The 14,394-nt window shown below is 35.3% G+C and overlaps 1 protein-coding gene across 2 annotated transcripts in view; it reads right to left on the reverse strand.

Moving 5' to 3' along the window:
* Window positions 1-11,337: 11,337 nt before the first annotated feature.
* LOC111406062 (UMP-CMP kinase-like) overlaps window positions 11,338-14,394 on the reverse strand; it is a 3,834-nt gene continuing 777 nt past the window's right edge. Inside the window, exons 3-10 of one of the 2 annotated variants that reach the window (XM_023035252.1) lie at window positions 13,830-13,884; window positions 13,157-13,274; window positions 12,910-13,066; window positions 12,461-12,541; window positions 12,269-12,376; window positions 11,973-12,037; window positions 11,610-11,673; window positions 11,338-11,540 (exon numbers count right to left, since the gene is read on the reverse strand). In XM_023035252.1, coding sequence (XP_022891020.1) covers window positions 11,505-11,540; window positions 11,610-11,673; window positions 11,973-12,037; window positions 12,269-12,376; window positions 12,461-12,541; window positions 12,910-13,066; window positions 13,157-13,274; window positions 13,830-13,884 — 684 coding nt within the window. In that variant the 3' untranslated portion in view covers window positions 11,338-11,504. Of the gene's footprint in view, window positions 11,541-11,609; window positions 11,674-11,972; window positions 12,038-12,268; window positions 12,377-12,460; window positions 12,545-12,909; window positions 13,067-13,156; window positions 13,275-13,829; window positions 13,885-14,394 lie in introns of both variants that reach the window. The other variant, XM_023035251.1, reaches the window with a different exon arrangement.

The following is a 14,394-nucleotide window of genomic DNA, read 5'->3' on the forward strand; positions in this document are numbered from 1 at the left end:
CAAATAGGGCTAAGTGTAGTTGATGAAAGTGTGTGTAATTCTTGTTGCAAATAAATATTGATTTGTGGTAGTTTCCTCGCAAAATGGTAATTTTTTTGTAGCAATGTTTCTTAGTGTTGAATTTGAAGATTTATTCTTAAATTTACATTTATAAGTATATATGTGTGGAAGGGAAAATAAGAAATTTAAGTCTATTAGAAACAATTGTTTGAGAAAATAGAAGAGAATGAAGTTAGCCAAATATATGTGCGTGCACGTCAACAATGTGGCTGCAAGGAAGTAAAAGGAAAGAATGCACTTACTTTCACTTGTTAAAGTATGTAATGGGAAAAAGAAAAGAACATGGGCTAATATTACTTATGAGATTCTTTATTATGAAATACGTCCAATCTTTACATCAATGGACAGTGTAGACAAGATTTGACGAAAGGATCGAGATTCAGACGAATAAATAGAATTCGCAGAGTCGACTGATGCCTCTATACTATCGAGAGAAAGATCAGATTGGACTATTTTAAAGACCTAGCAAGGATGATGAAGGAAACAAAGCCATCAATGCTCTTGGGAAATTTGCAAGAGCTGCAGCTGATAGGGTTATTTGTTAATCTGAGCAATTAAATTTTTATTTCAAGAGGTGACTTAGAGATTGGACCAGTTGACCTAGTTTGTAGCCTCTAGCTCTCTGAGTGGCAAACTTATTTTTTGAACAAATAAAAAATTAGATCCTAGAAATATTAGATGGGATGAAACAGTTACTATTTTCAGAATACTTTGTCAGTCACGTAAGAATTTTAGAGTAGAATATATTTTATGAATAAACAACTAGCTTGAAAGTTAAATTCAACTCAGTTAAATTATTTCATTAGCACTTTATGTCAGTCAAAATATTTATTATGTATAAAATAAGATTTATTAACTCGACAAAAAGTACCTAAGTGATTATTGTATACTTACGTGAATGTATTTACTCAGTGTATATTAAATACGACAATTTTATCCCGCTTTATATTGGTGTTAATCTGTTTACATGGCGTGTGATTAGATTATTAGAGATTTTTGTGACAGACTCTCGTACAAACCTAGGGTTTGTGTCGTTTGCGAGAGTGCTTAACCTTTTGAGAATAGCTTCGTATAGCTTTGTGATCGTATGATCATTTTATTAGAGTTTTGAATAAATTTGCCTTGTACACTGAGAATATACTATGTACATGTGCAAGGTAATTCATTAAGTATCTTTTTCGTGATATTATTAGTATTATATTTTAAAAGTATCAATTTATAAGATTACAAATTTCAGCTTGTGCAGTTTTTGAGTTTTAGATTCGGGCTTATAGTATCATTAGATTGCCGTTTATTTCAAATTCACCGTTATATACGTACATTTCAGATTCTTTATGCTCCAAAATGATATATTATTATAATCGGGTATTAATTATTCCATGATTTTTATTATTTAATGTTTCAAAAATACAATTAAAGAAATTATTATTTTTCAATAAATATAATGTTTCAAAAATTAATATTTAATGTTAGGTTACTATTAGGTGATCTTGGCTCGTGGGATTTTGGAGCTATCACTAGTTTCGACTCTCTTGGTGCTTAGGATGTGTTGTTCTCTTTATACCTTGCTTTTGGTCTCCGTGAGTAAACAATCATTTTATTGCCACTTTGTTTTCTTACATCTACCATTGGATTCAAGCAACGGCAGAGCCCAAGAATGTCCAGTGCGGGCATTTTTTTATTTTTTGTTAACCCGATTTTCTGTCCAACCCAGAGAGAGAAGCCCAATTAGACTCATTCCCCTCAAAATTCAATTGAATCAATTGACCCAAACCCATTCATTAATTTCAACCCTTTGTCTGTGAGATGACTTCATCCCTTTGCGGCTTCGCACAGCACAGTCGCACTTCGCCACTTCTTTATCTACTGGTGACCAGTCACTGCCCTTGTTCCCTTTCCCTCTTCGTCGTCTCCAACAGTAGTCACAGTTTCCTTTCCCTCTCCAACAGTCCATTATTGTACATCTCCTACTCTAGGCTCTCATCTTGTCATCTTGACATCTCCGACTGTACATCCTAAACCCTGCTGGCCGCTCCTTAACCTTCGGTCTCGAGAAAAGACAACCGCCAAGACACCAATCGACGACAGCCAACAAAAGAAGAAGCCAGGCATCTGAAGGCAGAAGGTGAAGTACTGAAGCCCCAATTTTTTTCCCTCATTTTTTGTTATTTCAATTTGTGTAAATTGTAGTTTTTTTTTAAACATATGAAATTAGCACTTTGTTCTTTAAGTGCTCGACCACCAGTTCATTGTTGCCTCTAGGCTTTGACTCTCTGCGAATCTGCGATTGTATGTTCAAGTTGCTTAGAATTTGGAAATAGTATATACTGCATTATGAAATTGTGAATTGAACTGTGAATTGATTATGTGAAATTGTGAATTGCACTGTGAATTGATTATTTGAAATTTGTGAAATGCACTGTGAATTGTTTATGCGAAATTGTAAATTGCACTAAATTTTATGAGTTGCTTCCAGTATTTGTGATTCTTTTGTCATTCTAAAATACTCCCACTCCTAGTAGTAATTGAATATCAAATGTTCAAATCCAGATTTCAAATGAAAAGATATATTTTTGAAGCTCGATAATAAAGTTATTGTATAATGATACCAAAGTATGAAAACTCGCAAGGAATAAATGTAATATATAAATTATGTTGTTTTTAGTATTGTTGTACTATTGTTTTATTTTTTATTATCATTAAATTCATGTCCAAAATCTCGACATTCAGGGTCCGAAAATTTTTGCCCACACTGAACTAGAATCCTAGCTCCGCCCCTAGATTCAAGTTTCCTTCCATAAATGGCATAGAAGAATCAGATGAAATAGATTTAGTGATTGGAGTTGGCTCAAAGGCAAAAAGATCAATGTTAATGTGCCGATCTTCATTTAAATTCTCTCCCTGAAAAGATATTTTTTGGTAATAGGGGGTGTTTTTGAAGAATGAGAATTGAGACTTACAATGACCCTCTCCATAAAAGGATCATAATACTTGTATCCCTTTTGAGTAGGAAAGCAACCAATAAGGACATATTTAATTGCTTGAGGATAGAATTTATTTCTATGATTGGAGTGGACGTGTACAAAAGCGATACAATCGAACAATTTGAGGGATAGGTTCGAGCTGAGTTGAGAAGTAGGAAAGATTTTTTGGAATTTTTGTAGGGACGATTCAAAGTTTAGAGTACAACCATGCATTCTGTTGATTTTTTCTTTTAGTAGATAGACCCAACAAAGTCATGTATGGTTATTGATGAATGTGATAAACCATATCGTATATAATTAGGAGTTCATGAAGGACCCTATAAATCACTGTGGATCATGGTGAAAGGTTTTGATGGTTTATGTAGATTTCGAGAATGAAGTTCATTGATGTTTTCCAAGTATTCAAATTTACATTGAAATTTGAAAGGCTTTTATTCAAGAAAATAGTAGGAAATACATGTTTCAAATACTGAAAATTGGGATGATCCATTCTAAAGTGCCATAATAAAATTTCACTATCACTAGAAACGGATGCAGAATCATAAATTGAAATTTGGTTTTGTTTACTCACATCAACCTCGTCAAAGAAGTAGAGTCCCTCACACTCCTTTGCATTGTCAATCGTCTTTCCCGATGATAGATCCTTAAAGACACAATGTAAAGGAAGAAATTTAGCGAGGTAATTTGAATTTTTGTTAATTAGCTAATAGATAGTGTCTTATGTGATAAAATGGGAACATGAAATACAGATTCTAAAATTATAGAATTAAAAATTTAAATACTCTCATTTTCTGCGGTAGAGGAGATGAAATCATTTGCGATTTCAACTTTGAGGTTACCCGAACAGGTTGAATATGAGGAAAAATAGAATGTAGGAACCTTTCACATGATCCAAAGTCCCTAAGTCAATGATCCAGGAAGCTTTAGATTGAGAGGGAGCTTCTAATGCTCTTAAGAAATTACCTTTATGGGCTAGTGAGCTTGAAGGACCATTTGGGAAAGGTTGGCCTAGTGTTTGAACGCTAAAAAAATTTGTCAAAATTGCTCTATCTATTTAGGATTAAATGCACTACTTAAGTTGGGAATTTTCGATTGATGGTCAACTGCTGCTTGGTAGCTTTGCTTTTTATTATTTTTGCTTGGTTTCCAATTGACTGGTTTTCCATATAAGTCCCAGCAAGTGTCTTTTTTGTGTCTCGATTTCCAACAATGTTCACACCACGATTGTCTCTTTTGTTGTCTTTGGCCTAACTCATTAATTGCTTCTTTTGAATAAAAGCCTATGAGTCCATGCCCATTGCTAGTACCCGCAATTCATAATTTTGAAGAAAGGCCCATATTTCCCAAAATAAAATGGGAACACCTTATAAATCTTTCATTTAAAAAATAACATTTCAAAACTAACTTCTAAAATTTTTCAAAAATCAGGTGATAATTAAATTTATTAAATATTTAATTATAATATAGTATAATTAATCTACTTACCCCACCTCCAACCCATCATATCAAACCCTTCTCTTTCTCTCTCCATCCCATCCCACCTCTTGTGACTTCTCCGACGACAACTCATGCAACAATTTCCGCAACCTCTTCGGCGAATATTTCGGCGGCCTCCCGACTATGGCTCCGATGACTGTTCCAATGATCGCTCACCTTTCCAATGACTACCTTTTTTTTTCTTTTTTGGCAATGAACTGTGACCGGTTCCATTAGATTTGTGACATATATACATTGTGATTTGTGACCAATTCTGTTGAATCTGTGACCTAATCAGGAGGGATGAATATGCATATGATCGGCTCCAAAATTAAGAAATAGAGTTTGAAATTTCAAAAATTAAATACTATTAAAATTTTAGTTATGAAATAATTAATCAAAAAAATATTTTTGTAATTAAATTCACAAATTTTTCTTTTCTTTTTCTAGGCAATAACCTGTGACATGTGTACATTGTCATATAAAATATGATTTTTAACGTGCGATTTGTTACCCATGACTCGTAACATAAAATGAGAGATACATCCATTTATACTGATTTGGGACTTGTGAACTCAAGCCTATGACCAGTAAATTGTAACATTAACGGCGAATTGTGAATCATAACGTATGAACTATGACCTTTTGTGTTCATGACCAAATTTGTCTTAGGTGTAACTCTCTGTGACCATGTTAGTCTAATTTGTGACTATATAATCAAGTCACATACGGTCACAGTTAACACAAATCTGGTCACAGGCAGTCACAATGAAGATAGATTTGATCACTCACCACCATTCCCAACACCGGCAATCAAACATACACCACCTCACCAGAACCACATGCACTACCATCAACGAAACCATTGGCACTGCACTACACTGCATCACACCACACCACCACCAATACAACCTAACAGCATCGCCACCGAAGCCAGCACCATAACCAAGACCACTACCACCATATTCAACAAAAACTGCCCCAACCGCCACTGCCACCAGCAAAAATCAGTCACCACCATATCCAACAAAACCACCCCCATCTCCACAGCTTGAAAAGATCTCATGCTCGACTTCTTGTGGTATGGTAGCCTACGTGTGCTGTTCACTGAAGTAAAACAAGGAGAGAGAATGAGGCGACACAGCAGCATCCACTACATCCACTGCAACAATCGCCATACCACTACCACCGCACCAATACCACAACCTGTATCCACAAATCACCATCATCATCTCCTCAAATCACCACCACCATAATCTTCTTCACCTCTACCGCAAATATTCCCAAACAGGCAACCGTCGCCTTACACGACACAGCGGCGTGGTGGATCTGCTTCACCATATCAAGTCATCCCCTCTTCATTACAGCATCGCCGACGACGCCAACGCTATCTCCACCACCACAAATATTCCCACACCCACAGCCGCTACCACACACGACACAGTGACAACGAGGAACAGATCGCCGTTGCACACAAAGCAGCGGCGATGGGTGGGGGTCCAATTCTAGAGAGAGAGAGAGAATGAGGAGAACGCGAGAGAGAGATTGGGTGTGATGTGTGGGAGTTAGAGTGAGTAGGTTGAATTATTAGGAATGTATTTATTTAATAATTTCTAATTACCACATGAATTTATGAAATTAAACTTAATCCCTCTTTTTTATGAAAAACTGGTTTTTAAACCATGTTTCTAGGTAATCTTCCCAAACAAAATCAAAGACTTAAGCAACTTGCGGTCCAAAGTTAGAGAGCCCAATAGCATTGGGCCCAAAATTGGATTTGGCCCAACATTAGAGAGCCCAATGACGTTAGAAATAAGGATCGACATCTCCAGACCAGTCGAACCAATTTTTCCTCTGTTCATCATCACTTGCCTCGTTTCTCTTCACAGCATACCTCCGAGAACAGTTCTTGCGTCAACGGCAGTGGTCGTCGGCCAAGGATTCTCCCTCTAACTTCATCCAGGTCGTGGTTCCTGCTAAGAATTCAAAGACTCTTTCTCCAAGTTATTCTTGTACAGTGCGCAATCTCTTGGAAATTTCCATTCTTCTTCTGAAATCAAATCCTACCATAGTGCCACCATCTCCATGTAATAGTTAGTGACCTCTTTATTTCTTTGCTTCATCAGCCAATGTTTTGTTTTAATTTCAAAGATTTGGAAAACCTTTTCAAAAGTATGTTTCTCAAATGGCATCCCGGACATCTTTTGCCGTTGGTAGGAAAAAATAGGCCTTTCCGATAAATGGTTCTATGGAATTCACGAGCCACGCAGTCACCATAGAGTTTTCCAATCTCCATTTTTGCAGCAGGCCAACTTCGGTTGATGCAAGCTTCTTTGTGTAATTCACCAAGTGCCCTAATTTTCCTTTTCCATTGACCACAAGTTTCTTTGTGTAACCCACCAAGTACCCTAATTTTCCTTCTCTATTGACCACAAGTTTGATTGATTGTGCCCATTCTTGGGGAAAAAAAATTCTGTTCAATTCTTCCACAGTGGGTTGCAATGACGAATTGTCAATTCCTCCGAAAACCCTTGTTGAGATGACTTCTGTATTGCATTCGTGTGTTTCAGAGGTCATTGACCCTTCGCTGCCGACTACGTCTATCATTGGTTACGTTAAGACAAACCCAGCTCTGATAGCACAAAGATGAAATCAGGAAAAGATTTCTTTAATCAGGAAACGAAAGAAAAACGTCAGGGCACATTTCCAAGTGGTAAAAGGGGAGGGTGGAGAAATTCAGCTTTACTTGAGGTTGTCGCGTCAAGGGTTCGAATCTTGAAATATGGATTTGATTCTTGGGTAAGTGTAAGTGTACAAGCAGCTTTCCACCCTGTACTCTTGGAGGCATAATCTGCGATTTACCTCTCTCAAGATGCTTTAGGACAGGAACGGTGGGGTACCCTTAAGATTGGAATTCAACCTTTAGAAAAGAAAGAAACAATTTTCCTAAAAATCTGTTAGTCAATCTCCTAATTATAATATGTCTAAATATATACAACTAAAAAGTAAGGTAAGATCCCCGATTCATGATCTTTGTAATATTCTCCGATTTTCAACAATAAATAACTTTTGAAAAGAAAAAAAAAATCCTTATCACCCCTTTTGCCGTCCTTTGCCTACCGAATGAGAAAAATCTTGTGTTTCGTTTTAAAAGAAATTTCCTTGAAGAATTTGAAAATAATTTTGATAATCTTGTGTTTCGTTTTAAAAGAAGTTTCCTTGTAGAATTCGAAAATGATTTTGATTACATTACTATGTTGCTACGACACTTCCTAAGAGTCCAAATTAATTTTTTTGAGTCATGATAGGAAAGTTGCATGCACTTGTCTTAAATTTTGTATGGTATCGAATTCTCTTTTAACCACCAAACTTTTATTTTGGTTTGATTACGTTATTTTGTAACGAGTCACTCTATATTAATTATCACCTATGTCAGGTCCTTAAAATCAAGATTTGATATATTTATTGTGTATACCAAACAGCCTTTAAAACATAATTTTTTTTTTTTTGATACCCAGGTATCTCAGTTTAGCTAGACTAATTCCTGGACCTCTAGTCATCGGCCCCTCAGCGACTCGAGAAGGTAAACCGCGGGTTGTTCCCTTGTTGGCTTCCAGGTTTCTGCACCGCTTATACTCCTGTTCCCAAGAGAGCTCTCCTCACTGCCTTCCAGTATGCCTTGCCTTCGAGATAAAATCCCCCTTCCAAGACTGTTGACTTCCAGGAATCGAACTCTCCATGTTGGAGTTGCGAGCCCACGAAATGCAATTGTTTAAAACGTAATATTTTGTCCTACGTTTGGCTCCAATTTTTAGCATTTTAAAATCCTCAAATGTGATTCTTTTCTCCATTATAAACGTCCTATTTATTTATACTACCCACAAAGTACACTACCTTCCACCACTTACAATTTGAACTCCTACTTTATCAATGGCAATCTACCCACTAAGTGCACTCCCACATATCATTTTAACTCCTATATGATCAACTGCAACAAACCGTCCATTATCATTAAATTGAAGATAATTATCTCTTTCAAAAATCTATAGCAAGTTGGATTAAGTTGAATGTACAGATGCTGAACTTACATGCCTCTTACAGGTCAGACCCATGGAGGTCGGGTCCATGTGGGACCCCGTATAATAAAAAAAGGCAAGAAAATTTACCGACCCCACCATTGTGAGGTATCTGTAAGGAGCCCGTAAGTTCCGGCCCTATACTCCCAGCAACTTCCTAGCAAGTTTATCTCTCAAACCACAATTCCAAACAGATAAATTTCACTCACCATCTATCCAACACCTTGGAATCTGAAAATTTATCAGAAAGACCTTCGGATTATGTTGCATTTGTTACAAATTGGACCAAAAGGGTATTCAAACGGCAAACAATTAAGGTAAGGTATTTTCGACACTTTTGTAAGTAAAGTAAAAATTAATAATTTTCGATTTTCAATAAACGTGTTATTGTGTTATTCATGAGAAAATGGAAACACCTTTTAGGGGTTCAAATAAGATATGAAGAAATGATTTTTTGTACTTGAAAGGGGTCATCAAAACCTAAGAGTAAGCAAAGTACTTGATTAACGGTTCGCTATGCATGTCAACTGTAATTTAGAAATGTTGGATTGACTATGCATGAAGTTTAATTATTACTGAATTAAATTTTCAAATTCTACATCCTACTTAAAAATGGCATAACTTGGGTTATGATGCATGTTTTAGAGTGAAATCAATCAGGGTTTGAAGGGTTTACGAGTCTTCTAGTAATAGTATTTGGAATTATCTTAAAATATTACCTAGAGAAAAAGTTATGTTCATTTTAGTAGACTGCACTGATTCAGTTTCGAAATTTCTGTCCAACATAGTTCAAAAATATTTTCTGCTTTAAACATTTTCGTCGAGACCCAAATTTTTTATATGTTGTACGTATATGAATTTTATAATCTCTGTTACCATTTCATAAATTTTAGTCGACGTTTGTTAGGCAAACATATTTTTCTTTCCACCGCTGCATAACCAGTATTTGCTGAATTTCATCATGATGTTTTCCAAAATCAAATTGCACCATAATTGTCTAAATCTTTATGGACAAATATCTCCCATTATATATATATATATATTGGTAAACCTTAGAGAGATATAACTAAGATTTTTTTTCCAAACTCTTCGAGTACAAAGAATTTAGTACGTTACGCTACTCACCTTGTGCAAGGTAGGCAAAGGGAGAATATGCAATACATGATACCATGAACATAAATTGACGCACAATTTACATTCCACGACCAATATTTGACGTACAAAATATAGTATAAAGTTTCGACTTATCGAAACCAAGATATGTACATGAAAAAAGGACCAAATCATGACTTAATTGGAAAATGTGTGTGTGTGTGTGTGAAATAAGATAAGCAATTGCAATTTTTTTTTAAGACATTTTGCACCCTAAATTGCTGCTAATATTATCAAATGGACGTCTATCGTTATAATTCTTTTTTTCAAAATTAATATAGCACAATATTAATTTTGTTAGATTGAACAAAATGTTGACAATATTCTTAATAGACAAGAACTAAACTTGCTCGAACGAAATTTTTATTTCTAAAAATAATTTGGACATAATTTAATTGCAACAAAATTGTTACATCCCGTGAACGAGGCTCGAGTCAGCACCACGTGACAGGACACGTGATGGAGAAAAACTAGCCCACACTCCACGTCATTGAAATGAGGCGATAATTCTAGCCGAGCCCATATAAGGGACCGAACCAATTGGCCTTAATCGACCTACTTCAAACAAGGCAAATGGCTCCACTCAATCAAACAAGTCAAATATACTCTTACATGTTAGATCTAAACATGCAATAGCATCACAACACTCAAGGCAATATGGCCTTAGAATGATTGATTGACACTTGTGACGAGAGTTCCACCACAAAGGATGAAGCTACGCCTATGTTCATCAATGGTTCACATTCATCACCTTCTACTATGAAAGTTCAAGTTTAGCTTTCTTGAAAGATAATGCAAGTTCGTACTCTCAAACCATATTACTACTTTACTATCTTATCTTGCTCTCTATATTACCCCCAGTTCCGAACCCTCTTTACTTCGATAAAACTATGTCCTAAGCTCGTCCACACCTAACTATATATTCCACCCACTAACTTTTAATCGTCGAAGTGATTGCGGCCACTTTCCCCATCTCAAAAGTCTGGCCTATGCTTTGTCCTAGTGTGCAGAACCAAAGCTTACATAGACGCTAGTGGAGCAAGGATCTGTTAGTCAAGTCACCCCTCAAAAAATTGAGGTTAAAAAAAAAATAATAAATAAAAAATAATAAAAAAAGGGAGAGAGAATATATTGAAGACACTAAAGAATTATAAATATACATTTTCTTGACTTGATTTAATGTAGGAAATTTGAAATTAGAGATCCTTATTTTTCAAGTCTTTCAGAATGATAGTATCTTTTGATATAAATTAATGTGGATCATTAGATCACAACTTTTCATATCTAATGATCTAGATTGCATCCTATCAAAAAGTCGTGACTTTTCATAATGTAACTTTTTGAATAGTCATGCATATCCGAAATAACATGACTTTAATATGCATATTTTGCATTTGAAGAGTCGAGGCTGCTCATCCTACCAATTGGAAACTTTTCCAGTTGACAATTACTCATAATAATTCCATAAATTTCAACAATTAGTTGTAGCAAGCTTGATACTGCTGATACACATACTACAAATACCAAATGCCAGTTTTCTACCATAATATTCATAGACCCCCGGAAATGAATCTATTCCACGCGTACAGTGATACAAAGAGCCTCTCAACCATAAAACATCATAAACTGCAGAATCATTTGATGCGTATACTCCATAGCTTTAAGATACACATTTATTTTTTAAACACATTATAAGAAGCTCATTATAGCACTTCATGTTGCTTCCAGCAAAAAAGATGAAATGATGACAGAAATTTCATTTCGTCTTGTAAGGGTGCCATTTATAATTAGTCTGAAAGAAAGGAAAATCTTACAAAACAAAAAAGGGAAAAAAAATTGAGAAAAATCAAATTTTGTTAACCTGCAGGCTTGTGAGAGTTCGTGGGTCACCAGACTTGGAAAGAATCAGGCTTAGCTTTTGTAGCCTGCAATAGCAAATTATGGTTGTAAGAAGCAGACAACAGGACAAACGAAGCATTGCTCATTCATACACAGTATACAGAGTTAAAAGATAATATGAACCAAAATAGAAATCAAGCAGCCGAATCTGGATTAGAAAATTTGTACTAGCAACTTTTTCCTAACACCATACACCACACATTTCCCCAATCGTGACCAATGAAAAAGCGCATAGCATTCATCTTCCTCTATCAATTCCTTTCGTTTTAAATAAGGCTCTGCTAATTAATTAAAGTTCTGGATGAAAGAGCACTAAAAGACATACCTCCATGCAGCAAAAGCTGGGCGAACTCGCTCAAATATTTCGTCTTCTGTTCCAGTAGCATCTATCTGCACATGATTGTTGTTATGAACAGATGTATTTAATACATAATAAGCATTCATATGAACAATGAAACGAAACCAAGAACATTTTATTACTTTCTTTGATCAGCACAGGTGAAAGGCATCCAAGGTTAAATCATTCAAAGCCCATGACATGGAAAAATATCATTTCACAGTGATTGTATAGGAACACAATCCAAATTATAAATATTCATCAGTATTCTACCAAATCAGTACCTTGTAAAGTTTGCCTTTCTCAGAATAGTATTCAATCACAGGAAGATTCAATGCCTTAAATACCTTCAGACGTTCCTTCACTGTATCTATATTGTCATCAACTCGTCCCTAAATAGAATGATATCACAATTAGTTTCTTTGTGCAGAAAAGAAGCAAGACAGAGAGGAGAAAAATAAATATAAAAAAAGAACCTGATTACGGTTCAGCACTCGTTTCACCATTTCTTCTTCAGGGCAATCAAAGAAAAGCACGAAGTCTGGTTCAATGCCAACCTGCTATAATAGTTCATCATTTAATACTAATCGCCGAGAACTTATTATTTTACTCCACCTTTTATCACATTTTACTAGTTAACCTCCACCTTCATAGATTTATTAGCACAGCAAGTGGATTTCGGGTTTGGATAAGTCGGCTCCCCTAATACTTAACACCAGTGTTGTAAAAGACCAATAGTAGTGGAGCTGCCATCATTGAGAAATTACTGTGGGAAATTTCCTAACTTGGTTGTGCATGTGATTACATTAAATAGATTACATGTAAATCTGGGATAAGTTTACAAGAACTAAAAAACAGGATAGTGCATTGCTATCAAAAATTATAGGACAGATAGGAAATCATTGCTATTATAAAAGAAACTCACCACTCTTTCATATGCCATACGGTTCTCTTCACTTCTTGGGAAACCATCAATAAGAAATCTATCATTTTCACTTGATTCAATTGCTTTTAGAATTAGTTTTACAGTCACTTCTGAAGGAACAATTTTTCCTTCCTTGATTGTGTTGAGAATCATGGCACTGCATTGGACACCATCATTGCACGACATAGCAATTTACGTAGCACGCTAAACAGGAGATCCATATCAGAAAAAAGAAAGCATACTTTACCCATTTTCACTATTAGAAGAAATTTCCTTCCTTAACAAATCTCCAGCGCTTAAGTGGGTAAAACCAAAGGTTTCAACCATCCTTGTATACTGACTACCTTTTCCACTTCCAGGACCTCCTGAAAGCACAAATATTCGATTAGCATAATTTCTCTGCATTTTCATTAATGTTGCAGCAACAATTATCCCCAGAAAGCATCATAATGGAGAAGCTATTCTACAAACAATCATCCCAAAAACTTTAAAAAAATTGCCACACAAGAAGGTAGGAACAATCACGTGTCTGCAAGTTTCACTTCAGTGGAAGCAAGGCTCCAGTCACTGAGATGAGAATGAGAGTGTTACAATACATATTAAGAGTTAAACCTACTTGAGAACTAGATAAATAGTACATATACTGCACAAAAACTTCTTGTTTAGAGAAACTTGTAATATATTATGCATATACATTATAATATCAGAGAAATATAAATCATAGATTGCGACACCAAATAGAAAAGATCCAGATAATAATTTCGAAGTTCTTTATGACAGGCCACGTTTACTAATGACAAACTGAGAAAATGATTCCACTGAAAGTAATGTGTATAGCATTAAAAATCAAATTGAGTCGTCATTTTACCAAGAGAACAATGTATTCAAAATAATTCACATAATGGTGCAAAGTTATTTACCCAAGACAAATGATATGACTGGGGTTCTTCCTGGATTGGAAAGTATACCTTCTGCCTACATCCATAGAAGGAAATATAAAACATATAAATTCATCTTTGTAGGTAAGAAAAAACATTCCAAGATGAAAAATATACACAAAGCTAGTTCTGAACCAAGTTAGACATCAAGAATTTGCAAGTTGCAAGCTAATTCAACACACACAAAATGATGAACCAGAAAATAAATGTGCACAGTATAAATTTCACAATGGATGCTTATAGAACCATTCTTAAAAGGGGAACAAAACAATAGATTCATCAAAAGAACAGAATCAAACAGATGCAATTATCAATAATTGTTATTAATTGCAGTGCAGATAGTGAATCCACATGGGGAGCGAGGGGTTGATTGCCACCACAAAATTTTCATTTTTTTCTCGATTTATACTGAATTCCAATACAATTTCTTTTATTAATATAGACAAAATGCAAATATATTTTGACCCACCGCCATTTTTTTCACCCCCACAGTGAAAATTCTGGCTCGCTACTGGTCGGTATTTCAATCCTTGAAGACGTGAAGCAT

The sequence above is a fragment of the Olea europaea genome, chromosome 12 (genome assembly GCF_002742605.1).
Source record: "Olea europaea var. sylvestris chromosome 12, O_europaea_v1, whole genome shotgun sequence".
Classification (NCBI taxonomy): domain Eukaryota; kingdom Viridiplantae; phylum Streptophyta; class Magnoliopsida; order Lamiales; family Oleaceae; genus Olea; species Olea europaea.